Here is a 27,333-nt window from a genome sequence, read left to right on the forward strand (position 1 = left end):
GTCAGCAGCTGTCGAACATTCAGAGGCAGCTCACACCAACAGAGGCTGTAGTTGTATAACGCCCAGAGGCAAACACTCTAATTACAACAGCAGGATATGAGGATGCTTTAAGGCTACCACAGTGCTAATTTCTCTGCTTATCTCTCCCTCTTGCAGTGTCCTGAAGTGTGAAGTTACACCAGGTGACAGGCTAATACTTAATTTCTAAAACACAAACAGCAAATTACATGCCAATGAAATTCCATTTAAAATGGAATCTGTGTGGGACGCCTTGGTAGTTCAACTGGTAGAGTGCACACCCCATGTACCAAGGCTGAGTCCTTACTGCAGCAGCCTGCTGAATCCAGCCCGCGGTCCTTTGCTGCACATCATCCCCTCTTTCTCTCCCCCTTTTCTGTCTATTTTCACCTGCACTATAAATAAAGGCAACACCCCCCCCCCCCAAAAAAAAAGGTTGTGTTGCAATAACAACTACAAAAAATGTAACAAAACATTTTACTATCAGCCAGATATCATCTTTACCAACATTCCACATGCTTTTAAATATCCCCAAGATATTAGGGATGCACACCACCAAGTTTTCTCAGCATTCAACCTTCCTGTCTGTTGGGTCGTCAGGTTACTTTGAATTTTTTTTTTATACTGACAGCTTGATTACTGGTTTGGATGTAATGAGTAATTTCAATTATTGGATTACTCAAACACAGTAGCATGCCTCAATTATCTTCTGTGATTTTGGATTAAAAATTTAAAGAATGCAAAGTTCAACTTTCACACAATATGAATACCCAAATTATTATTGTCATCATGATCAGCCATTACTTAAATCATGGAGATAATTGTGTTAATTTCTCATTTTTTAGCCATGCTAGCAGCATGACTCTATTGATGGCAGTGTTGGTCTGTCGGTCAGTGGGCCCACCACTTCGGTCCAGATTGACTATCTCAACAAATATTATATAGATTAAATTTGGTACAGATATCCATGGTATCCAGAGGATGAATTCTAATGACTTTGGTGATGAGTGATCCCCTGACTGACTTTTCCTGTAGTGCCACCAGCAGGTCAAAGTTAACACATATCTTGTGAAGTATCTACTTGATGGCACCAAATTTTGTACAGATGAGACATTCATGGTTCCCAGAGGATGAGGTCTACTGACTTTGGTGATCCCATGACATTTCCTCTAGTGCCAATATGAGGTTTTGTAGGAAAGTCTCAACAATTATTGGATGGATTGCCATGAAATTTGGTTGAGACATTCATGTTCCCCTCAGCATGAACTAACTGTAATAACTAATAATCATATGGGCCAAAATTTCAATTTGTCCAATACATTAGTTTATGAATAAATACTTGCAAAACTATTGACATTCCAATCATCCTCAGCTCTACTTTGTGTTTAGTGCTAATTAGCAAATGTTAGCATGCTAACACACTAAACTAAGATGACTGTGACATGGTAAACATTATACTTTGTACAGCCTCACAGAGCTGCTAGCATGCCTGTAGACTCTTGGTCTGGTTTCCACTATACTTTGAGTAATACTATGCATGTCTAATTTCTTTAATAATTTCAGTACTGGGATCATTGTGATACCTATATGTTATGATCTGTTACTACCCCACCATGATCGTAGAACATCTAATCTGATTCTTGGAGCTCACAAGCTCCTACATCTATCTGCTTTTTCTTATCAGGTCATGGAGCAAATGCCAGGTAGCTTACACTGGTTATGCAACATACTGATTACTGACAGACAGTCTCTCTGGAACACATTTCTAATATTACTCTGCACTTCATCCACCTCAATACCCTTCACTGATGTTGGTAAGCCATGTCTCTGCTGTGTGACTGCTGAGTGAATTGATAAGTGGTGTTGTGGCTGATTAAATATAGCTGGATGCTGATGCGGTGTCTGCCAGAGCAGGAGGGAAAGATGAGACTTAACCAACACTGAAAAGACAAAATCAACATAAAAGACAAGGAGTAAGAGCTGGTGAGAGAAGAAACTTTGAAAAGAAAACAATGGACTATGAGGCAGTGAAATGAGAGTATGTACAGAAACGAACAGTATACAGGGAACAATTAAAAGTGACAAGACTGAGAGTGAGAGCATCTCCAAGAGAATGTGATGCCTGTCAACTACAGTGGATATGCCAGCTGGCTCAGACTCTGTAGCCACATGGTCTTTGAACCTTTCAGGTTCACACTCTCAGGTGTTATGAGAGGAAATACACACATTATCAGCTTAAGAGAGAAGTGTTTGGAGTCTTGACGGTGTATTCAAAGAATGGGGATGCTATCACATTGTCTTATTATAATAAATATTTTTTTATTTCTTTGTCTTTTATTTATTTCATTGTTTGTCTTTTAAACGACACTTAACATATACCTTCCTTTTTTTCAGAGAAAAGCAAACTGTGTTCACCTTATGTGTTTGTATCCCAAGACAACAAAAGTAGATATGGGTACATCAAGAGACACATCTACCATATAAAGCAATTAACTACAGTACAACTATATCCTTAAAAACTGCTATGGATTTGAATCATCTCTCTGACATAGTTTTGTGAAAAAATCTGAATCGAAACTTTGAAGCTTCTCAAACGATTTTTTTGTTACAGAAGTATTGCAACGGATTGCAATGAATGGTGCAAGTGTTGGTGTTCTTTAATCGTATCCGCCTCATGTATAACTTTATACAGTTAACATTTTGAAATAATTCTGACTTTTTCCTTCTGTTGAATTCATGAGTATGAAAAAAGTATTAACTCTCCCTCTAAATTCACCTGAATTTATGGTCTGTAGCCAACGATAAATGTTTTAAGGCACCATTAAGCAGGAGCTGTGCATGAAATGTAATTCAGCCTATAAAAAGGTTACAACACATAAATTACACTGGAACATTATGAAATCTTAGATACCCTAATAAAAAGCTGAAATACTACCAAATTCTGATTTTACCTAAAGGTGGGGATTTTCTTTAGACCCTCCTTTCACTCTGTAGCCAGCTTCCATACACAGCACAATCAACTGGTAACAGCACTAAACAAACCAAAACACAAGCAAACAAGCAAGAATAACATTGTGATCATTGTATTCTGCTTTCGTTTATACCGCATATATATGGGTGTGCTTTAAACACACAAACACATATAATTTACACTACTGTGCATAAAAAAGTAGCCAAAGTAGGAAAAGCAGCAGGTGTTACTAATAACATTAAAGATTTACCCCGGTGCTTTTCCGTTAAAATGTCTACCATGAAAAAGGCCTATTCTAATGTTTGCCAAATCTCATACCATGGTGGAACTAAAGGCTATACAGTAGAATTTATTTGTCATTGAGTATAGGTATAACTACAAATATCACGATTAAACACATTTCTTGACACCAATAATTTGATATTTATTTTGTCAGGTTTGTAATTCACAACAGCACATATTTGGTGTATTTTTGCCCATTTCTGCACACTATTATCTAACATTATCCTAATGTTCCATATCAGAGAAACCAGCTGGGGTTGCTTATAGAGTTGGCAGAATCAACCGCATTACCAGCTCTTTCCATCATCTACTTGCTAATGAGCCTGTTAGTGGAAAGTATTTATGAAAAAAAGATCTTTTCAGAATTCTGTTCTTGATTTATTGTTAAAGCTGTAAATCCTCTTCATAGATTTTCAGCTTCTTCTCAGGCTTCTAATTAAGTAATGGCTCAATTAATCCTATCAAACCTGCATTGCCAGAGGGGAGAGTAGGGACATTCATTAGGAGCCAACAGGAGGAGATTAATACAGACCAAACATACAATAGTAGTGGTACACAACTGTGCACATAATGGTGCAAATAATGGCACCAGTGTAGAAATTTAAATAAATGAACAAGCAACCTGTCTCAACCCTCTGAGTCTCTGTAAGGGGATTTGAACAGTAACAAAAATACCAAGATTTTTGTATTCAGAGAAATAATGTGGATACAGAATAATTTAAAAGTTGAGGGAAGAAATTGGCTTAGGTGGAAAAAAATAACACTGTACTATTTACCTTTTTCTTCCTCTTTACAGGATGAGCAGCAGAGAAAAGTTACTGCTAATGAATTTTGGCTATCACAATCGCAAAGCTCTCGCTCCCTTCCAATTCTTCTTGTGTCACAGCCAGTACATTTTTAGCATAAATGTTTCACAGGAAATGGAAATAATGGTAATGTACAGTAGCAAATTGTTCTGCTGTCTTTGCGGCAAAGCAATCTGTCCAGGCAGAGAATTGTTAAGGATGAGGAATGTGACCCCTGAATCTCCCTCTTCCTTCTTTGGTAACAGCGCTGCTCTACTACATCAAAAGAGACCTAAATCGCTAAATCAGTTTTGACCACATGACCCAGAGAAATATTTGTGTATTTAGCCAAAGGGGGATGAACTTATTATGGGAGTGAACGAAAGGATAATGTCATGAGTGTTTATTTATTTATTTATCAGCTGAAACCTACTCATACTCTACAGTCTTCTAAATCCTATCGCAATAGTGGATCTTATTGCTTTATTTGCTTTGGTCACATCTACTTTTCTTGTCTTTTTGGTTTCTTTGTTTGTTTGATTGAAAATACTGTCCTGCGTTGGCCATTGGTGTTATTCTATCAGCACATACTAATCATGTGAGAAAATGGTACAAGTCTGTAGCCAGTTGCAATTAAAATAATATGTCTGAGCTAGCTGCAACATCATGACACTCCTGAATGAGAGTGATGAAGATGAGAGACAGCTAATGTACTGTACTTGACTTTGTGAAATTCTGCTGGTATATAAAGTTCTTCTAATTATGATATCCTATTTGTATGTTGGAAGGAAATATTATACCTCAAACATTCCCTCAAACCATATGGCTTTTTAAATCAAGTCCCATCTGCTTACTATCACTGACAGGCTAGGTTGTTGGCACTGCCAGACTGTTGTAGCCAAAGCTTAAGGTGCTGGCACAAAGCTCTGCCTGCCTTCCATCCACTCAGTCTGGTGTTAGAAAGGTGTAATCTCCCTCTGAAAAGGCCACTTGTCTCACAGCTTTTAACACATGGTCAAAGCCTTGCAGTGTCAACTCTTCACACAAAACGTCCCTGCTAAACCACGGGACAAAGCTCTAGGCACTGTCTGTAAACTGCAGGCACACATTTCACTAGCTCTAGAGCTAAAATGTAGTTAACATGATAATGAAAATTTGCAGTCTATTCATGATTCAGATTGAAACCAACATACATACACACCCAAAGACCAAAGCAACTTTTATATTGTTCCTTTAATATTTATTAGCAAGATGTAAGCAAATAATCATTACAGCCATGCCTACTTTTTTAAACTATTGCTGAAACAGAGAAGGGAATTTGCAGACTTCTCTTTGGGCTACACTGATGTGTTTGATTGAATAATTGCAAAAAAAATATATTCAGTAATAGAAAGTAACTAAGCCCTAATAAGGTTTTCATTGTATCTGCCACATTTCCAGCCGTACTCCCCATACACTGAATTGTCTCTCGTTGCATTTTACTCAGCTGCACTGCAGAGAGTTAACAGTACAATAGTAGATCCATGCTGCTGATTCCAGTTCAGTATTGATGTCCTGTCACCCCTGGGGACCACTTATAGTGAGAAGAGACCTGAGTCAGCACTTACTGAGCACTAGCCAGTGATGAGAAGCACATACCATCAGCTAATGCTAAAAAAAAAAAAAAAATACAATGAATATGTCGATAATTATGTCGACAGTTGCAGCTGAAAGTGTATGTTTTCATTCATGATAAGCAAAGAATTTCTATGATTTTCAGTTACGTAGCAAGTCTGTCTTGCCTGGCATGTGGGTTTCATTAATCACAATCAGGAATAAAGGCTTCCACAATCCCTTAGGATGCTATATCTGTCCACAGTAAAATGACATTGACTGCTTATTCTACTGTGTCTAACACAACTGTCTGTGCTGTGTCTGTGTTCTGTGCAGTGTGGCACATAGTGGAGTCATACATGTAATGTGTGTATTCATGTTCTTAATAAAGGACAAAACCTGATAAGCAACACTAAGCCTAAAACATCCATGTTCTGCTCTGTTCTGTATTCTCTCCAGCATGTGACTGAAATCAAAATGCACATACACTGCTATGAAGCATTTGCCCCTCCCTTCCTCTAAGGTGTAATAACCACTGTGTTCTTGAACAAGCTGTGTGTCAGTGGCTGACACCAGTAGCAGAGCTGGGCGTCTGACCTCCAAACATCATTGGTCAGCAAACTGGGGAGGGGGAGATATACTGCGGTGTCTTTTTTTCTGCAGAGGGCAGAGAGAACATGCTACAACATTGCTGCTACAGCCTGCACCACTCCTCTATATACATTACCCTCTTCCACATCTCTCCATCTAGAATCTCTTCATCTCACTTACTCTATTTTCCCTGTTTCGTCTGCAGCCTCATGTGAAGATGAAATGGAATTTATCCCCCCTCTTCTTGAAATATCAGTCCAAAGTCTTTTTAGGAATACTTGCTCTAGTTTATGTTTCTCACATTTGAGCTGCACATATACAGTAGATGCCCATTACATCAGACAATGACAACACACTGCTGTGAGACTACAACTAACTCCATTAGCCATTTCATGATGTTTATGGTGGATATCAGTGTGTAGTGAGGATGTGAACACATTGATAATGAAGTTAGTGTGTAAAGTTCATGTACAGGATTACATAACATAGGTTAACATCCATCATATATAGCAGTGAAGAGGGCAAACTCACCTTTTGTTTTGAGGCTTTCCAACACTCCAGAGATTCAATCTGCAAATGAGGGAGAAGAGATTTACCCGAGCTGGTAAGATGAAGAATGTGGCAGACACACTCCCATTGATGGAGCCACTGCCCCCCCCCCCTTATCCCTTTTGCATGAGTGCATTCAATCACATGTACGCAAGACACGCACTAGCCACTCTCTGGCTAAGTGAAATATGTACAGCACTGCCTGTCACTCAGTACAGTAGGGGTGTTTCTCCTTACTTTTAATCCCTCATTACAGCGCCAAGTTGTTTCTCCTGAGAGAATCTGATGCGCACCTAATTCCTGTCAGCTTTCAGGTCTCTGTTTGTCTCCTTCTCTTCCTGAGTTGTTGAAAGCGCACTTCATGATTTAGCTGGTATTAAAGCAGAACGGAGCTGCAACAATTCCCTGCTGCATGATTTGCTCTGGTTCCCATTCCTATCTGTGTATTTTATAGCTGTGTTTCCTGCAGGAAACCCCTGAATCTTATCTCTCTTTTCTATTTTTCACATTACTAACTTGACCACCGCCACAGTGCTGAACATGCTAGCTCTCTCCACTTTTTACAGGTCTTCAGCAATCTAGCCATTGGCACAAAGCCCTGTAAGCTGCCTCGGCTTAGCACCAGGCTAAACCAATCAGGTGGCCTGAGGTCCATCCCAGGAAGGACCTGCTTTATTAATCTGATGGAAGGATAAAGAGGAAAAGAGAGGGAATAGAAAGGTGTATGTCTGTGTCTGCATGACTAAGGAGGATGAGGAGTTTTTTTCTCTCTCTCTCTCTCGGCAATGTGATGTTTCCTGCTTTGCATATTGTAGAATCACCAACATTAAAGGTCACAGGGTCCGTGTCCTCCCTCCATAAATCTCCACATAATCAATCTATTAGCAAAGGAAGTGTGCAAGGGAGCTCGAAAACAGGGGGAAGAGCTGACATGGGGGACTTAAGACATGAAACACAGATTGTTGCCATTTGGTACAGGAAAGTTCTATGACACCAAAGTACAATTAAATCCAGAAAACAATCACAAATATTTGTATACAGCACAATTTAATGTGTGTCTATGAGTGTGGTCATGTATAAAACAGTCTGCAGCCATGCTAGTGGCGCTGTGGGGCTGTACATAGGCACAGTGGTGCTTTGAGCTAAATGCTCACATCAGCATGCTAACATACAATGACAATGCTAGCATGTTGATGTTTCACATGTATAATGTTTACATGTTCATCCTCTTAGTTTAAACTGCTGGCAAGCAAAATTTTGCTAATTAGCATTAAACACAAAGTACAGTTGAGGATGATGGAAATGTTGATGGAAATTAGTTTTGCAGGTCAAAAACCAAAGTATTGGACAAATTAGTATTTTGACCTGATGATGGCGCTAGATGGACGTTCAGGGGATCAAAGTGATTCAAATTCATCTTTTTGGGACCAAGAATGTTTGCGCCACATTTCTCGGAAATATGTCCAATAGTTGTCAAGATATTTAAATAAAAACAAAAAATGTCAACCTCATGGCTGCACCAGAGGGAAAGTCAGGGGATCAACGCCTGCACCACCTCTTGGGACCTTGAATATCTGTAGCAAATTTCATGCAAAACTCGTGGTGGCACTAGAGGAAAACTTAAGGGATCACCAAAGTCGTTAGGATTCATCCTCTGGGGACCATGAATGTCTGTAACAATATTCATGGTAATCCATCTAATATATGTTGAGGTATTTCAGTGTGGACCAAAGTGGTGGACCTGGAGCCATGTCGCTAGCATAGAATCGCCTGTGTACAGTATCTGATACAGCCTGAACAATGAATTTAAAAAAGGCTAGAAACACAGATGGACTGATCATTCATCATGAATTTAAGTTGGAGAAATCAGTGATTTCAGCAGCACTTTGACACAGTGCAGCGTTAAACTGTGCCAGTGTCGGTTTGGATTAATGGCATACTTGGGAGTGATGGTACATGTGCTCTGTAGCACGACAGCTGATGTCAAGCTAATTAACACACTGTGGTTCAAAGTGTTTGTTGGTGTGATAGGATCAAAGATTTAAAATGACACTGAGAGATATGCTCAATGAGTGAACTGTCAACAGGAAAATAAAGTAATTATGAAAAAAAATTATATTTCCGTTTTAAGTGAAAATCTGAACTGAAAAGACTTACTTTAAATCATCAATCCATGATAATAATGATGAAATAACATATCGCTTGCCCATAATCATTGATTGCTTTTGCTTTCAGAAATGCATGGTTTGCTGATCTACTGTGATTTCAAATTTATGACTCATTTAGCACCAGCAGCAGGACATTTCTGCTTTTATGTTACTGCTGACCTTTCAAAATGGTTTTGGACATGTGGTTATCTTCAGATTTATTGGTGTTTGGACACCAAGGTCCTCGACTTGACCCAAACCAGGGACATTGAGACTACATGGTCAAACCCCTAGGCCACCCAGACACCTCAGTGTCATGAATTAAGTAACATTCATGTTACATGTATGTCCATATTGTTGTTGTTGTTATAATGACAATCTGAATTCTGGCAGTGTGGGATCTTATATCAAAAGGACTACATGGCAGAAATGCCACCTTAATATACTACAAATTAATATTATCAACTAGACCATATCTCCATTTGCCAACCAAAGTAATATGTTTTATTTTCTTGTCTTATTAGACCCCAAAACACTGAATACCTATTTAGCTTCTCACAGTTGACTCTGGCCGTAGTGTTATTTAGGGCTTAGATTGGGGTGAAGCTGCGGCTCCTGTTGTGCAATTCCCAAAAAAGTCAGTCACATAATGCCAAATCTCATGCTGAATATTTAAAAGAGAAACAAAGGCAGAGAAACGTGATGCAGGTAAGCAACAACATATCAGATCATATGCTACAGTATGTATACAGTATCAAAGAAAGATTATCTGTTGTATCTATTTATAACAAAACATGTTATATATGAAACATGCTGTATCTACAAGTAACACAAGTACCAATAATTATACTGTGGCCTATAAGGACTATTGCTGGAATGTTGAGTGGCTCAATACCAGTATTTTACTGCCTTCTAGTGGTTATTTCAAGATAACCCAGCTTTTTCCAGTTTAGCTCAGTCCAGTGTCATTTCTCTGGTGTTCTGAATGAGGACATGTCAAGTTATGTAATGTAATAAAACTATAAAGAATTAAACATTATCATATGACTAGAAATATTTCTGTTTTCTCAACTTAGGCCCAAAGGAGTAAGTGAACAGATAACACCCACCTCTGCCTCAGAACTTTTAAAATGTCCTTGAGCAAAGGCACATGGGGCCAATAAAAGACTGTGTTGGTTGGACAGCCCCCAACTTTGTATTTGTGTGTGTGCGTGACTGTGTTAATGAAAGACAGTATTCATGCTCAGCAAACCTACTCATGGTGTAGTTTATAAATACTTTTGTTAAGCATATTTTCCGCACCCCAGGTCTATTGATTCTACTTTACAGTATGTTATGGATTTTAAAGGGCAATTGGTGAAATACAATTCATCTGTGATTGTAAACATAGCATGCATAGCAGGAAAAAATAAGCACTAGTAATAGTGTACTAAAGTAAACAGATCTTCAATGCATTGTGTGCATTCTATGGACCTGAGCACTAAAGCCTTCTTCTCTATGATTCTCCTACTTCTGCATCTTGACTGTTGCAGAGTCTGTTTTAGGGAAGTAGATGCCACAGGTGAGTGAATCACTCACTTCCATCTGCTAAGAAAATAATGTCAAGCTATATTGAAGGTCAAGGGCAGCAACATGTATTTATTGGTCTCATTTTATTTGGATGATTCAAAATTCATACTCAGCTTCCTATGTGACTATAATAAGTGTGTGCATTATATGTCAGTGTCACCTAATAGTTGAACTTTGGACTACACAAATAAAGTGATACCATAATTGTACCTGCCTGCCTGAGGTCATTTCAGTGCAAGACTGGACCTACCCGTCTCCCAGAGAGGGTGACACATCATGGACTGAAGACAAGTTCATTCTTGTCAACTATAGCAGACAGCCAGAAGTCAGATACATAAAAGAGGTTAGATCATGATCTGTTTAAGGAAGATACAGCTCCTGAAAAAAAAGCCTAAAAAAATCACTTAAAAATACAGTACATAGCCTATAAGACAGCCCAGACATACACGATATTAACGGGGATGCAGGAAATAGCAACATTCATTTGTTCTTTTAACTTATCAGTGGCTTTATCGCTATTAAAAGACACTATTTACAGCAAAATTGCAACTAGTTTTGCTCCTCCACATTAAATGTCTTGCGCGTCTGCTCGTACATTTACGGTATTTATCCCACAGGATATACACACAAATTCGTCGAGCAGTTTGTTTTACTGACAATCTCCCCAAATATGACCTCATAGGATGTTTAAAACATATTTACGAAAGGCGTAGGCGGCTGGACACACCCGAGCCTGGCTGACACAACTTCGCCTGTTTACACCACCTCACCAGATCCTTATCGATGTCTGCGGCCACAGTGATATTGCAACTGGGAATGTTTAATAATCTGAAGTACGCAGTCACACTGGCTTCAGTCTGCTTTGTAGGATGTGAGTATCACTTTAGTTCAAACTTCCCAATAACGTTACTTCTGTTTCCTCCTGCATGCAACAGCTAAATCCTCCACTAGACAGTGATGTAGAAGTAAAACTGGAGCTGCCAGTTTCCTTTCCGTGTTTTCGTTTATCACGTTAATGCAGAGCCTGCTTCTTAAGCTCCCACTGAGACTCTTGTCCGCCTTCCTGAAGAAGACTGTGTGAATGCCTTGTGTTTTGAAGTCTATGAAGTCTAGATGCAACAGATAATATGCAAAGGCAAAATCTGGTAAGAACTCTGGCGTTATTATATCCAAAATATTAGTCTGAGTGTGTGCAATGTCAAGATACCAACGCACAATCCTAGTAATACTCATGTTAGCATACTGTGATAGTTGTAGTATATGCCTTATATATTGTAATATCAGAAATAAAACTTCTTCCTCACTATTGAGTAACACATTGATGTGATACCTGGACAATTCTTTATATTAAAGCTGCACTAATCAATATTTTTTTTTAATTAACAATGGATGTGTAAAGTGAAAGATGTTGCTCATAGTGGTGAATCCACAGAGAATTATAACCCAACCCAACCTTTTCCACTCAGCTCTATGAAGTTCATTGTTTTGGCTTTTACAGCCTGCAGCTTTGTTTTTGAGTCTCACTGCCCTAATCAGTGTAATTTTTTGCTGTAGCAGACAAGTCTTTATTGAAAAAGCTATAAAACTCACTGTTCGCTTTCTGTCCTGCACCAAACAGCAGACAGACAAAGCTGGCTACTAGCTGTTGAACATAGTGAAGCATTTAGCAGCTAAAGAGCTGTTATTTTTCTCAGGAGTTGGCCGAGAGTCTTATTACAGGCCTGCGACAGCAACAGATACTGGATTTAAAAAACAATAACTTCAGAGCATTTGATTTATTGATTGCTGTCGGAATGTAAAGAGAAATTCAACAAATATAACAAAACATGTTTCTGAAATGCATTACCTACCCTAGCTTTAAGGAGTATGCAGATTTGATTCTGTCTCTCTTTTTTTAAAGGTCTTTGAAATTATGTGTGCTCCTCGTTCCCTTCTCCTCCCGGCCGTGATCATCGTATGTTATTTTATGACGGGACCGTACAATTGCGTGGGCGCCCTGAAGAAGGTCTCCTGCGATGTGCAAGATGGCCGAGCTGACTGCAGCCACCTCAGCCTCAGTGCAGTCCCTCCAAACCTTCCCAGGAACATCACCACACTGGATATGTCTCACAACCGATTGAAGGGGATTCCTCCTGTGTCACTAATCCCATACCCAGGCCTCCTCCACCTTGATGTCAGTTACAACAGTATCAGCAAGCTGGACAAGGGTTTGTGCCAGACACTGTCTCTGCTGCAGACACTGAATATGGAACACAATCAAGTGCTTTTGCTGAAGAAGGAGGACGTGAGCCATTGCACCAATCTAACACGGTTGATTCTGGCTAGTAATAGGCTAAAGCTACAAGGAGAGCCCTTCTCTGCACTACAGGTACAGATGTCAGTTACACTGATGAGTTGGATCAGTAATAGCTGGAGAGAAACTGACTGAGCTAGGGTGCAATAATGGTGATGATGACAGAAATGAGACAATGAAATCATAGTGAATAGTAATTTTTAGATTATTTTTTTTCCCCCCGATAAGCTAACCGCCTGCTGGCTCCTGCAACATGTGACGGTTTATGTAACACGTAAGCTAATAAAACATTAGAACAAAAAAGCATGCAGCAACAGAAAAGAAGAGAATAGAAGAAAAAGAGAGTACTAAAATCAGCAGAGAGGCAAAAAATCAATACATAAGGACAGTATCGATTATGATACAGATGAATTACTTTATGAGAAAGCTAAACTATAATTAAAACAAAGAGGTGCTTTTAAATCAATCTGTGTAGGTGCGGCTCAACAGGAATGCTGCTTATGCTATAGGTAAATAAATGTTGAGTGCTATCTCACCAGATGTGGAGGAAGCTGTAGGGACATGGAGGGAGGAGTCTTGTGACCGGAGAGAGCTGCTGCATTTTTTAATTGAGATCATGTCTGAAGTATGCTGTGGAGCATGGCATCAAGAGGTTTATACACCAAAAGTAGGAACAATGTCACTTTTGGGGGTTAAATTGTTTGATAATGCCTCACATGCATTGCATTAAATAACACTTTATTTTGTGTTTATTCTCCTTTCATAATTCACAGAGCCTGAAGTTTCTTGATGTTTCCATAAACAAACTGCAGTCAGCCAAGCTCGGCTCTCAGCCTCAACTGCCCAGCCTGGTGAACCTCAATCTGGCATTCAATGAGTTCACCACCCTGAAGAAAGATGACTTTTCCTTCCTTAACCATTCATCCTTTCTACATGTCCTCAACCTGTCATCCGTGTCTCTAAAAACAGTAAGAAACCTACCTAGAAAGGGGAAATGAAATGGTGTTGTCAAAATTTTAACCAGTCGTAGAAAGTCGAGTTATTGTGATACCTGGCTTTCAGTTGTCTGTTTTGTTTCGTTTCCCTTTTTTGTCTCACTGCAAGATCTCTTTGTTATGTTTTGTTGCAGTTGGAGGCTGGTTGCTTTAAGCCCATTTCAAGCCTACATACTTTAATCATGGATGGGAGCAATATGGGCACTCTGGTTATTTCTAAACTCTGTTCAGAGCTGTCAGGGACAGCCATTGATGCCCTGTCTCTTCGGAATATGAAGCTGGTCACACTCACAAAACCAACCTTCAAAGGGCTACAGAAAACAAATCTAACCTTTCTGGATCTGTCCCATAATGGCATGGGTAAAATTGAAGAAGGCTCATTTCAGTGGCTGTCCACACTTCAGACTCTAATTTTGGCAGACAACAACATTAAGCACCTGACCAAGGACACATTTCAGGGACTCAAAAGTCTGAAAAAACTCCAGTTGACAAAAGCTCTGGTGAAAAGTAAAACCTCTGCCACTCCAATTATTGATGATTTCTCCTTCCAACCATTAAGTACCCTGGAGAGTTTGATATTACAGAGAACTGCAATTCGGGAAATTACGGAGCACACGTTTACAGGCTTGACAAGTCTTAAAGAACTTGATATGAGCTGGAGTCATTATACCTCACTCAGAAACATCACCAACAAGACCTTAGTCTCACTTGCGGGATCACCTCTCAGAAAGCTAAATCTGACAGGAACAGATATAACACAGATTAATCCTGGAAGCTTCTCCGTTTTGAAAAACCTCACCACTCTTCTTCTAGATTTTAACTTTATCAAACAAACTCTCACTGGCAAAGAGTTTGAAGGCCTGGATAAAGTTCAAGAGATTCGCATGTCCAATAACCACCAGACTGTCAATCTAAGCTCCATGTCGTTTGCTAATGTGCCCAATCTTAGGATCCTGACTTTGGGAAAAAGTCTTAAAGCCACAGCCTTGAACCTGGATCCCTCTCCATTCAGTCTCCTGACCAACCTCACCTTCCTGGATCTCAGCAACAACAACATTGCTAACATCAAAGAGAATATGGTGGAGGGGCTTGTGAACCTGAAGGTGCTGAAGCTCCAACACAATAACTTAGCCCGTTTTTGGAAGAGTGCCAACCTAGGTGGGCCGGTGTTGTTTCTCAAAGGGGCACAGAGCTTGATAAGCTTACAGCTGGATAGTAACGGGCTGGATGAGATCCCAGCAGAGGCTCTGAGAGGGTTGAGTAACCTTCGTGAGCTAAGCCTGGCCAACAATCTCCTTAATAGTCTTAAGGACTCAATTTTTGATGATCTGAACTCACTGCGGGCTTTATATTTACAGAAGAATCTGATCACAACTGTGAGGCCCGAAGTGTTCAAAACTCCTATGAGCAACCTCAGCCTGCTTGTCATGGGCAAAAATCCATTTGACTGCACATGTGAGAGCATCCTGTGGTTTGTGACATGGTTGAATAGCACAAATATGAGCAGTGTGCCAGGTCTCAGGGAGCAGTATATGTGCAACACTCCACTAGCTTACTTTAACCACTCTGTCATGGATTTTGACACCCTCTCTTGCAAAGATATGACCCCATTTCAGGCTCTTTACATACTGAGCAGCACAGCTGTTATCATGCTGACAGTAACTGCACTTCTGGTGCGGTTCCATGGCTGGAGGATTCAGTTCTATTGGAACATACTGATCAATCGGACATTAGGATTTAGTGACGCCAAAGTTGAAGAGGGCAGGGAATTTGAGTATGATGCTTACATCATACATGCAGAGGAAGACAGCAACTGGGTGGAGAGAAGGTTGGTCCCTTTAGAGAAGGGAAAGTGCCAGTTTTGTTTGGAGGATCGAGATTTCGTCCCTGGCACGTCAAAGCTTGAAAGCATTGTGCATAATATGAGAAGGTCCAGAAAAATCTTGTTTGTCGTCACTGAAATTCTTCTCAACGATCCCTGGTGTAGACGGTAAATCAAACATACACTGCGTAGATTTATACATTATTATAGATTATACATCATGTTAAAGCCAAGTAAAAATCTAACTATGTGAATTAGAATTTTGTGATGTGCAGTACACTTTCTCTGGGTTACATTGGTATTTGTGTTATATATTTGTGATAAAGTGAGTTCTCAAAGTTGTCTCTCTGCCCTCCTACCCCGTGTCTTTCCTTATCCAGATTTAAAGCCCATCATGCACTTCATCAGGTCATTGAAGCCAGCAGGGACGCTGTGGTTCTGGTATTCCTGCAGGATGTTCACGACTACAAGTTATCTCGCTCACTCTTCCTCCGCAGGGGCATGTTGCGTTCATGCTGCATCCTGGACTGGCCTGTCCATAAGGAGAGGGTGCCGGCCTTTCACCAGAAGCTCCTCATAGCACTTGGCATGACTAATCGATTGCAGGAGTGACTGTATTCCACTGGTAATAATGGAAAATTCCCTTTGTAATAATAATTACCTATGTAAGTTAAATTATTACGAATTGCTGCCAATTGCTTATTGTTTTACCCTCTGTGTGAATATTGTACTTATATATGTACTGCACTCTGTATCATGTGTCGTATTTACATTGCATTGCAGCTTTACATCAGCCAAAATTCCAATAAAACACAAGTATTTCAACTAGAATATTAAACAGTTTATTTTGACTCAGCAAAAGAGAAACACAGGCATGCACGCTGATACTCGCATGGTAATGAGAAAAAAGGGGTGTTTTGTGCATGTGTTCATGTGCACATTTACACACACAACACTAACAATAACTATGGCTTTTTTGTGTGTCTTAATTAATTAATTATTTTTCTGTTCAAGTAATGTAACACATCTGAGGTGTTTATTTTGAACAAACTCCAGATTAACAGTGTCATTTTCATAAGCCTTATTTAGTCATTTGCTGTAAATGTAATGTACAGTATAAAATATCTAGATTTTTTTTTAAAAAACAGGTTCATTTGCAAAAGCAAATATCTATTTTTAGTTATTTTCATAAATCATGTTTTTTTTATTGTGCACTCAAGGTAATATCAGTCAAACTGGTTTTGGTTTATTCATTTTAAGAATGCAGTTTATCTGCTTTTGCAAATTAATTCTTCTTAAGTCCAAGTGCAGTTTTAATGATTTAATCTCTCAATAAAGTGTTTGCTAAAAGGTTGGCCCTTTCACCGAAAAATAATCAAAGTGTAATAAACCCTAAATGAACTCAAAGAAGTTATTTGAAGTTATGTAACTCACTCTTGTTTTGTGATGTAAAAACTTAACTTTAAATGTATAATTTAGCCGAAAAAGTCTTTTCACTCAGTAATCCTAGTGTTCCTGTGATCAATTTAGAAAATAGCTTAAATTTCTGTAAGAGCAGAAAATGAATCGCCTCTTCACTGTCTGATTTTATATTGTGTCATCATGACATCTAGTGGTTACTGTAAGAAACTACACCATTTTCTGTTCCCCCATTACTAAACAAATCTTCCATTACTTATATGACCATGTGCACATTAGAAAGTAGCATATCGTTACTATTTCATTTGGTAATGATTGTCAGATATATATTCTTAATAGAAATGGGAAGCTTACACCATCCAGTTACTAATTAGAAAGTTGGAATGAGGCCATATTCATGAGAAGCTTCAGGGCAAGATGTAATTGCAGCAGTCTATTCCTCTTTACTGTATATTATGAGTTTAAAACCATGTTTTCAGTTACATTTCCTAGACTGGTATTTTTCTAAGTTTCTAAATATAATAATAAAAACTCCAAACTGAAGAAGGATAGATCAAGGTGGGAGCCAGTTACTAGCACTATGGTGCTGATGTGTTTATTTATCATTTTGTTGACATAACAGTTGTCAAATTAAAATGTATTGTGGAGGCAGAAATACTTGCTGAAAGCTACAGAAGGAGAGAAGAGAGAGACGAGAAAGCACAAAACTAGCGGAGAGAGATGTCAAGTTCGTAACATGCATTATTGGGATAAGAATGCATACAGATGGAGAGGGAGAGGAGGAGAGAGGTGTATGGGAAGTCTCCCGGCAGTATAGGCCGATAGCAGCATAACTAAGAGAGGGTTCAGGACTCACCTGAGCCAGCCATAACTATAAGCGTTATCAAAGAGGAAAGTCTTAAGCCTACTCTTAAATGTGGAGATGGTGTCTGCCTCCAAAACCCAAACTGCGACCTCATTCCACAGGAGAGGAGCTTGATAACTGAAGGCTCTGGCTCCCATTCTCCCATTCCCTTTTGGAGACTCTAGGAACCACAAATAACCCTGCATCCTGGGAGCGCAGTGTTCTAGTCGGGCAATAAGTTATTATGAGCTCTTTAAGATACGATGGTGCCTGACCATTAAGAGCTTTGTAGGTGAGGAGAAGGATTTTAAATTCTATTCTGGATTTTACAGGGAGCCAGTGCAGAGAAGCTAGTATTGGAGAAATATGATCTCTTTTCCTATTTCTTGTCAATACACGTGCCGCAGCATTCTGGATCAACTGGAGAGTCTTAAGGGACTTATTCGGGCAGCCTGATAATAAGGAATTGCAATAATCCAGCCTAGAAGTAACAAATGCATGGACTAGTTTTTCTGCAACAGGATGGGCCTGATTTTTGCAATGTTATGTAGGTGAAAAAAAGGCAGTCCGTGAGTTTGTTTCATGTGGGAGTTAAAGGACGAATCCTGATCAAAGATAACTCTGACGTTCCTTACGGAGGTACTGGATCTTTAGTTAACATGTCTTGGAGGTGTTTGGGGCCAAGTAACTTCAGTTTTGTCAGAGTTTAACATCAGAAAATGGCAGGTCATCCAGGTTTTTATTTTATAATTTATAAACAGTAAACAATTACTCAAGAATTTAGTATTCATAAACACAAAATAATAATTCTAAATAGTAAAACATAACTGTTAAATAATAGCGTAAATGTGATTACAAAGTATCTCATTCAAATTATTACCAAAATGCCTCTGCAAAGAGAGATTTAGGGTCAACTGTAAGTAATAATCTTTATTATAATAATAATATTATTTTACAACATTGAAAACCTGTTTTAATCATAAAAGATATCTGGCACTAAGAAAGGCTGTTTATTAGCCAATCAGGTTGGACATGATTTGAAAGGACGTTGACAAATAGAGAGAGAATAAATAGGACAAAGTAGGTCAAGTAAATAATTAACATCTTTATTATATAATTTGCGTCAACATTTACAGTCTGTTTTTGCATATTTTAGTACTCATGTTTATCTATCTATGTTTATCTATGTATTATCCTTTTTTCTTGTAAAACATTTAACATGCACAAGAGCCATAAATGACATTAAATACAGCAGACAACCTTAACCCAGTAAGCTGCCAGTGGATTGACTGTAGAGAAAAGGAGGAGCAAAAGTAGAGAAGACACGTCACACATTGTATGTAAAGGCACAGGAGGACAGCCTGGTACTGGTACTTTAACACACACATAAACTCTACATACTCACAGCAAAAAAGATGGCAGTTTTACTTGGTAATTACACAATACCTTTACTTGGAGTCAGCATCTTCATTGCTACTCTGACCTACATCACTTACAAGCTGCTCAGCGATTACCTGCACAAATGGTTTGAGATGAAGCCTATTCCAGAGATTGAAGGGACGTATCTCTTCATTGGAAATGCACTGCAGTTCAAAACCAATGCAGGAGGTAAGAAAGCGATCAATATGCTGCTCCAGGAGGCTGCATAGGCTGCTTTATGTGCAGATTGCCAAGGCATAGACCATGGCACAGTGGAACTCATACGGCACAACATTTTAAATTGGCTGACATAACCGATGATGTAATTGCCTACTTAATGCTCCATTACTGTATATATAGATTTTTTCCCCTTTGTTTCAGATTTCTTTCGTCAAATTGAGGATTATACCCGTGAGTTCTGTGATTCACCACTGCTTAAACTCTGGGTTGGACCAGTTCCATTTGTGGTTCTGTTTCATGCTGAAACTGTTGAGGTATAGTGACTGTGGAGTCGACTGACTGACAACTCCACATTTACAACACCAAGTATACATGCAGTACGTGTAACTTGTACTATAAATGTCCACATGACTTATCTTGTAAATGTCTTTGATGCAACGAGTCATCTCAGTAACTAAATAGGAGTAAATAATGTTTCATTTTTATTCATATTCAGTGATATGTAAATCAAAGTGTTTGTACAGACATAACAATAACACCCAAATAATGAAGCACATTCATGCATTTAAAACAACTCACACATTTAACGAAGCAGAGGTTGCAGCACTAAAGCTAATGCTATTCAGCAAGCCATTCCAGCTATCTATTGAATAACAACTTTACTGTTTGATTGATTACTCAGTTTCTTACTTAATTTCTTTTTCTTTCGTAGACGGTTCTGACCAACCCTGTTCATATGGACAAAGCCTATGTATACAACTTCCTCCACCCTTGGCTTGGAACTGGCCTTCTTACCAGGTATGTATCTTTGGCTCTCCTCTGCACGATATGAAAAGCCTGTCAGTGATGATCAGAAAAGAAACAAAAATCAAGTATCTTGCATTAATAAAGAGAAAGAAATAAAAAAACATGGTCCAAGCATACAAACTCAGGCAACTGTGGGTTTGAAAAAACAACACAAACATGATGATGAAATAAATGAATATAAATAATAAGACCATAACTATGTCCCAGATGCATACTGTTGACTAAATCTAAGCAGGTTCTGAATATGTAGTGTTCACACTGAAAAAATTCCAAAATGATGTACTGCATATACTAGCAGGCAGAGGGTGGTGCTAACGAAAAGTTTATGTAATGTTCAAAATGGATTGAGAAACTATGGGAGTATGTAAGTGCAGAAGGTGAATTTCATGTAATCTGTCACCTGATTTGAAAATATTTTACATTTTGGCCTGGGGGTGGGAAAAGGTCAAGGGGTCACCACAGTTAATATGGTTCATCAACAGGGAATCTTGTTTAATCAGTTCTTAATTTAACCTGAAGGTGGCACAATGAGAAAGCACTACTGAATGTCAAAGAATGTCAATGTGTTTAGGAAATTTACTGACAATCTGTTTGTTAGATTTTATTATTCCAGTGGAAATACTGGCCTGATGGTGGAGCTAGGGGAAACATCAGGGGGTCATGAAAAACATTATTAATTTATTCTCTTGTGATCATGAATGTCCACAGCACATGCTTTCAAGATACCTTATTATGGACCAAAATGTTACAGACGGTAAAATCTTGACCTGATTACTAAATTTAAGATTGGTGATGATTAAATTTAGTAAAGTAAAAGTTAATCTCTGCTTCTTCTGTCATTTGTTTTCATCGTATTCCAAGATATTACAATTTATATAAGAATTTGTACATGGGTCTTGTCTCTCAGCCTTAAACCCTCTTTGCTGTCTTCTTCTTTTGATCAGTACTGGGCCTAAGTGGCGTCAGCGGAGAAAGATGTTGACTCCCACCTTCCACTTCTCCATCCTGACGGACTTCTTGGAAGTGATGAACGAGCAGGCAGAGATCCTGGTGGAGAAGCTGGAGAAGCAGGCAGGGAAGGGTCCGTTCAACTGCTTCAGTCACATTACCCTGTGTGCCCTGGACATTATCTGTGGTGAGCATATGTACATTGAATGTGCATGTGTGCATTTATGGATGAACCTTTTACCTCTCTTTGCACATAATAAATGACACAATAAATGTGTCCATGTACAATAAGAAAGATGCCCAGAGCCTTTTATTAGAATGTAAATTTATATTTTAAACAATGCCTTTTCAGAAACTGCAATGGGAAAGAAAATGAATGCCCAGAGTAATTCTGATTCAGACTATGTTAAGAGCGTGTACAAGTGAGTTATTTTTCTTTTCAATCACAAAAATATAATAATAAGGGAATAATTATCTGATCAATAATTTCATGCTTTTGTCTTCCTCCTAACTTTTTGTCCTTAGAATGAGTGACATTCTCAGCCGCAGACAGAGGACACCTTGGTTTTGGCCTGACTTTGTGTACAACTACTTTGGGGAGGGCTTGGAGCATGACAAGACACTCAAGATCCTACACTCATTTACGTATAATGTGAGTAATAGATCCAGTGGCTAAAAAAAAATCTGTGAATGTTCAGCGTTTATTACATCAAAATGATGCAGAATTCATGCAGAGAGGCAACTTAGGATAACATTCAGCCTCAATCTTATTTGTTGTGAGCAGTTTCATGTAGGAACTATTTTTTTTCTACCTACATGAAACTGCTCACAACAAGGTCTGTAGTGGTAACCGGGTCATGATTTCTGGAAAGAGACATTGCTGTTGAGTTTTTCAAATGTATTTTTGGCGCTTTGAGCACCACAAGCTGAGTGCCATATAGTCCCATTATATTCAAAAAAGGCAGACATTGCTACGACCAGTATATCCAAAGCTCTGCAACTCACACAAAAACAATCTAGACGGATAAATAGCACTACCGACAAGAGGAAAAATATGTATTTTTGATTGTGGGGTGAACTGTCCCTTTAACCTTCATTTTGTCTCAGGTGATACAGGAAAGAACAGAGAACATTTCCCATTCTGAATCAGACTACAACTCTGACCACGACACAAAGAAAAGACGAGCATTTCTGGACATGCTCTTAAAGACCACAGATGAAGATGGCAACAGGATGAGCCATCAGGACATTCAGGAGGAAGTGGACACCTTTATGTTTAGGGTTGGTGGTTAGAAATAAAAAAACACATACTTAAAACTGCACTATTTATTTTTTTATATTAACAATGGAGAAAATGACAATTTGTAATGAGAAAGGAGTTGCTCATAGTGACAAACCTACAGAGAATGATCACCCAACTCTGCAGGCAGCAGGCTGCTAGACTAGACACCCAGCACCAAATCAATGCTAATGTTCCTTTGTGTCTGCTGGATGTGTTCTGTAAATAGGCAACCATTTGCTAAAACATTCACCATAAGAACTTAATATTTCATTGTTGAGTTTGCAGCTTTTTCTGGTCAAGAGGCCAAAAAAGAAGAAATCAATTAATGCAGCTTTAAATTCATAAATAATGTGTTGCTTTTATGTATTTAACCACCCTCGTTATGCAGGGACATGATACTACAGCAGCCTCTCTGAATTGGACCCTGCATCTGCTGGGCTCCCACCCTGAGGCGCACAGCAAAGTTCAACAAGAGCTTCAGGAGGTGCTCGGTAACAGTAACATGCCCTGTCCCCCGTCACCGCACACCTTCTCACTTTCATGACATCATTTATTTTCCTGCCCAAAGGCCTTTTGACTCATCTTTGCTCAGACTCATTTGTTCTGTACAAGTCAAGAGGAGCTTATACAGGGATAATAGCTGTGAAAATCCTTGCCAAAATACATAGAGAATAATTTCATTATGTTCACTGCTGTGTGGATTTACCATAGCCTCCATGCATTTTTTTCCATGACGTCAGCTAGATGGCCTTATAGTAATAACAGATGCTAAGTTTGCACCAGTTAGAGGATCTAAACTTGTCTTCAAGCATAGAAGCATTCATTTTGTGATGTACTCAACCTTTCTTTTTCAATGTAAAATTATAACTTACATTACCTTACTGCATAATCAATTTGTTCTGTTAATAATTGTTGATTTGTTGTCTATAGGTAGGAATTTCTTTTTCTATGTTTGCCTATGCTGTAAAAACGATTGCAGTAAAGATTCCTGACTCTCGAACTTATGTCTTATCGAATAAACACAACCATATCCATGGGGTGTGTCACTTAAAAAATATAGTATTATAGTCTCTTATCAACTGTAGAAGGTGGGGAAAAGCAGAGAATATATCAAGGATATAGAAGTAGGAGAAAGTGCAATAGCAGGAAACTGGAGCACAAACTTATTAACAACTGTCTGACATAAGAACTAGTTTGCACTCTGGTCTGTATTCTGCGCTAATGAGTTAACAGTGTTTACCGTTTAATGTGCAAAGGTACATCTGACCGGCCTGTTAATACAGAGGACCTGAAGAAGCTCAAATACCTGGAGTGTGTAATCAAGGAAGCCCTGCGACTATTTCCCTCTGTGCCTTTCTTTGCCCGCAGCATCGGTGAAGACTGCCATATCAGTGAGTTACAGATGAGCGATGACACTTGAATGAAACATTCACTTGTTGAGTGCAAATCCCCCAAGGCACTGGTATTTTTATAAGAAGCCGAAGGAAGCCAGGCTTCTTCTATTATTTTCATTTGAAAATAGTTTTCTTTATCACATAACATTTATTGTATGGTGTTGTTGCAGCCATCTCTTCCTCAATTCTCACAGAGGTTCTTCAAATTAATTAAACAGGGCCCCTCTGGATTGCAACATGTGGTAAATAGTCAGTTTGTGTAGTAAAAGAGTGAATGGCGCTCTACATTAGATAGTCATGTTGAGTCTGGTAATGTATCAGCACAGGTAATCAACTTTGTTCAAATGAGTGTTAGCATGTTTTCTAGTTTTCAAGTCTTCCTAATAGCAGCTACCATGCTTTTGTATGGCCATATAGCCAGCAGCAGCAATTGATCATAGCGATTTGGAGTTCTGGTGAAAAACAACTTCACACAATTATCATTGTTTTCTAGTATTGCTAATAGTAAATACCATGCTTTTGTAAGACTATTCAGCTAGCAGCAATTCATGGTGGCGATTTGGAGTTTTGGTGAAAAACAACTGCACTAAATTTCCATTGACTAAATGTATCTGTTTACTCAGCAAATGGACCTATGAATGAGGACTTGTCAGTCTTTTTGCCTTAATTTTTTGAGTCTCACTTTGCTTTCTCACATCATGCAACTGCTGCAAGAAGCTATGTGATCAAATGTATCATATTTAAGGATAATTCAGTTTTATTACAACTGGGGTCTTATTTCCATAGTTTCATCATTCCTTTCACTAATAATAACAGTGTACTCACCAAGTTAACAGCTAAGTTCTGGGAATATGGTGACATGACTAAGTTCAACAGGGCACTAGCGGTCAGACACTCAGACAGGTTGTTTGATCTCATGGCTCAGATTTCTTACCCACTGGCCTTTGTTGTAGAGATGTCACCTTTTTCTCAGACCTCAGCAAATCGTTTGGTGATGTTATCTGAATCCTTAGAAATGGCCAGGCTACAAAAATAAGACCACCATATTTATCTTTTAATTCAGCCTTCCTTTCTTTTGTACTTGAACAGCTCTCATCTGTCTGTCATGATCCCTTTTGGCTTAAGCTGAGGCAGTGAAATTTGTAATGATTTTATGTGAAACAAAACATGTTTAGTGATTAGTAAGGACCATTTTTTCTAACAGTAACTAAGTTTCTTTTGTACCTATAGATGGTTTCAAGGTGCCCAAAGGTGCCAATGCCATCATCATTACCTACGCTCTCCATCGTGACCCACGATACTTCCCTGAGCCCGAGGAGTTTAGGCCTGAACGCTTTCTGCCTGAGAATTCAGCAGGAAGGCCTCCATACGCATACATCCCCTTCTCCGCTGGACTCCGCAACTGTATCGGTAAGAACAGGACAGGTTTCATATGTCGTTTACAGGATCTGTCTCCATGCATACTTTCCTGAGTTTCCTCTGTGAGGCTCTTAAATCTGCACATCCAGAATCACTGCTGTGTGTGTTCCTCAGGTCAGCGTTTTGCACTAATGGAAGAAAAGGTGATCTTGGCGTCCATTCTGCATAACTTTAACGTTGAAGCTTGTCAGAAACGTGAAGAGCTGCGGCCGGTAGGAGAGCTCATCCTGCGACCAGAGAAGGGCATCTGGATCAAACTGGAAAAGAGGAAACCCCAGACTTCATCCAACTAGCACCGCTAGTTCACCAAATTCATCCTTCTTTATTTACAGTACATCCTTCCCACTTCTAATGCTGGTGGATACTGTAATGTTTTTTAAATATCTTTGAGAGGTCAGGGAGAGTAGTGACCTTGGTGTTTGGATTTTAGAATTTTCTCATCATCATAAACAACATAAATACATAAAGTAAGCCTTAGAAAAATAAACTGAGAAATTAGAAATAGCTACATGATGCTGTATTCTGGGTCTGTATATCAACAGCTGTTGAATGTTTTAACACGAAAAATAGCTAAAAATATGTTATTTAATTTTACGTATTAAAATCCTATAAACAGCTAAGCAATGACAGCATTTGCAAATTAAATGAAAAGCATTATAAAACATAATTTGCAGAGTAGGTGTGTATAACTTTTAGAAAATTAACTTGTCATTTGAAAACACATTATTGATTATTAACTGGATGAAAATGAGTTAGATGTGGTACTGCACATCCATTTTCTAGGTCACATGCTTTTTTAAGAAAAAGAACATATACTGTCCATGGAACAATCCGTACACAATCTGCAACTATTTTATGTCCTTTTTTAGTGGGATTTCTGTTTTTTTATTTTGTTAATAGCCACAGTTCTATAGGAAACAAATAGTATGGGAAAAAAACAAGCTTGAAATGCTTAGGATGTTTTATTTTTCGATTCTCTTTGTAGAACGAGTGAATGATATATGGATAAATATGAGATTTTATACATGTTTTGTGGTATTAGCTGGTAATGAAATGTCTGAACCCTCTAACTCAGAGGTGCAGAACAGGGCTTAATAACAAACACTTTTACATATTCATTACATTTACAAACACCACAACAAAGATAAGCCTTTCATTTGTGCAGCATTTCCTCTGAATGTTAATTTTCAAATCCCTAGCTGCAGTTTTCCCGCTGTATGACCCCATACTCCTAACGTTTGTTTATTACTGTATGTTTGGTAGATCATCTATTTTGTGTATCTTTTCTTTCTTTTTTCTTGTGTAAGTCTAACTGGGAAGGGCAGTTTGTGTAACTGAGGTGTAATGTTGAAAATTATTATATTCCACAATATCAAGTGTTGCTCATGCTTTGTCTTTCCAATTTAACTTGAAAGCTACATTAAGTGACATACAGGTGAACACAATGGGGCAGAAAAAATCCAAAACAAACTCACAGAATCCCATACCCTCACAACCATTGACTTATAAAGCTGCTATGGCTGATGTGTTAGACAAAATGCCTACTGACTGTACACATCCAGCAGACACAGAACATCATTATCATCCCAGTATAGTTCTCTTATATGGGGAAGTTGAGAAGATCTGTCAGACCCAAGTATATAGTCTATGTTCAGCTGCAGAACCAAAATTATAGCTAAAAGAGTCTAAAATCTATGTTGACTTAAGAGTTGTTCAGTGTTCATCTCATTCTTGGCAGCACAAATCACCCTTTTACATTATACAGTAATTTGATTCAGTGTTAATATAAAAAATATGTTGCTTTGAGGAATACTGCAGTACCTGAGTGAAGTATTGCTGTTCCATAAAGTTGGAGGACTTGAGAGTGACAGTTTAATAAAAACAACAGTAATACAGACTTTCTGTTAAGAACTTTAAGTCTCAAGACCAATCTAAGATAACCCGAATTACATCACTATGACATCATCAGGGTTATTTTCTCAGACTTGACAAGGCACCTTCAGAGC

General features: G+C 38.7%; 3 protein-coding genes across 6 annotated transcripts in view; 2 read left to right on the plus strand and 1 right to left on the minus strand.

Moving 5' to 3' along the window:
* LOC122873309 (sorbin and SH3 domain-containing protein 2-like) overlaps positions 1–6,815 on the minus strand; it is a 62,934-nt gene extending 56,119 nt beyond the window's left edge. The window contains exon 1 of the mRNA XM_044189869.1: positions 6,772–6,815. The gene's annotated coding sequence lies outside the window, so the exon portion shown is untranslated. The remainder of the gene's footprint in view (positions 1–6,771) is intronic.
* Positions 6,816–11,122: 4,307 nt separating this feature from the next.
* Positions 11,123–16,446, plus strand: tlr3 (toll-like receptor 3). 4 transcript variants are annotated; one of them, XM_044190701.1, is made up of 6 exons: positions 11,123–11,376; positions 11,527–11,650; positions 12,406–12,873; positions 13,572–13,766; positions 13,928–15,783; positions 15,996–16,446. In XM_044190701.1, exons 2-6 carry the CDS (start codon positions 11,633–11,635, stop codon positions 16,225–16,227), a joined length of 2,769 nt encoding a protein of 922 aa, XP_044046636.1. In that variant the 5' UTR covers positions 11,123–11,376; positions 11,527–11,632; the 3' UTR covers positions 16,228–16,446. The 4 variants fall into 4 exon arrangements, with proteins under 4 accessions (XP_044046636.1, XP_044046637.1, XP_044046638.1 ...); XM_044190702.1 differs by having other exon boundaries at positions 11,542–11,650; XM_044190703.1 differs by lacking the exon at positions 11,527–11,650.
* A 2,762-nt stretch (positions 16,447–19,208) lies between these two features.
* LOC122873754 (cytochrome P450 4V2) lies at positions 19,209–26,703 on the plus strand. The gene is made up of 11 exons (XM_044190882.1): positions 19,209–19,486; positions 19,679–19,791; positions 20,190–20,275; positions 21,229–21,419; positions 21,585–21,654; positions 21,758–21,884; positions 22,340–22,513; positions 22,903–23,005; positions 23,771–23,905; positions 25,139–25,318; positions 25,442–26,703. Exons 1-11 carry the CDS (start codon positions 19,294–19,296, stop codon positions 25,618–25,620), a joined length of 1,551 nt encoding a protein of 516 aa, XP_044046817.1. The 5' UTR covers positions 19,209–19,293; the 3' UTR covers positions 25,621–26,703.
* The last annotated feature ends 630 nt before the right edge of the window (positions 26,704–27,333 follow it).

Source organism: Siniperca chuatsi, linkage group LG3 (genome assembly GCF_020085105.1).
Source record: "Siniperca chuatsi isolate FFG_IHB_CAS linkage group LG3, ASM2008510v1, whole genome shotgun sequence".
Classification (NCBI taxonomy): domain Eukaryota; kingdom Metazoa; phylum Chordata; class Actinopteri; order Centrarchiformes; family Sinipercidae; genus Siniperca; species Siniperca chuatsi.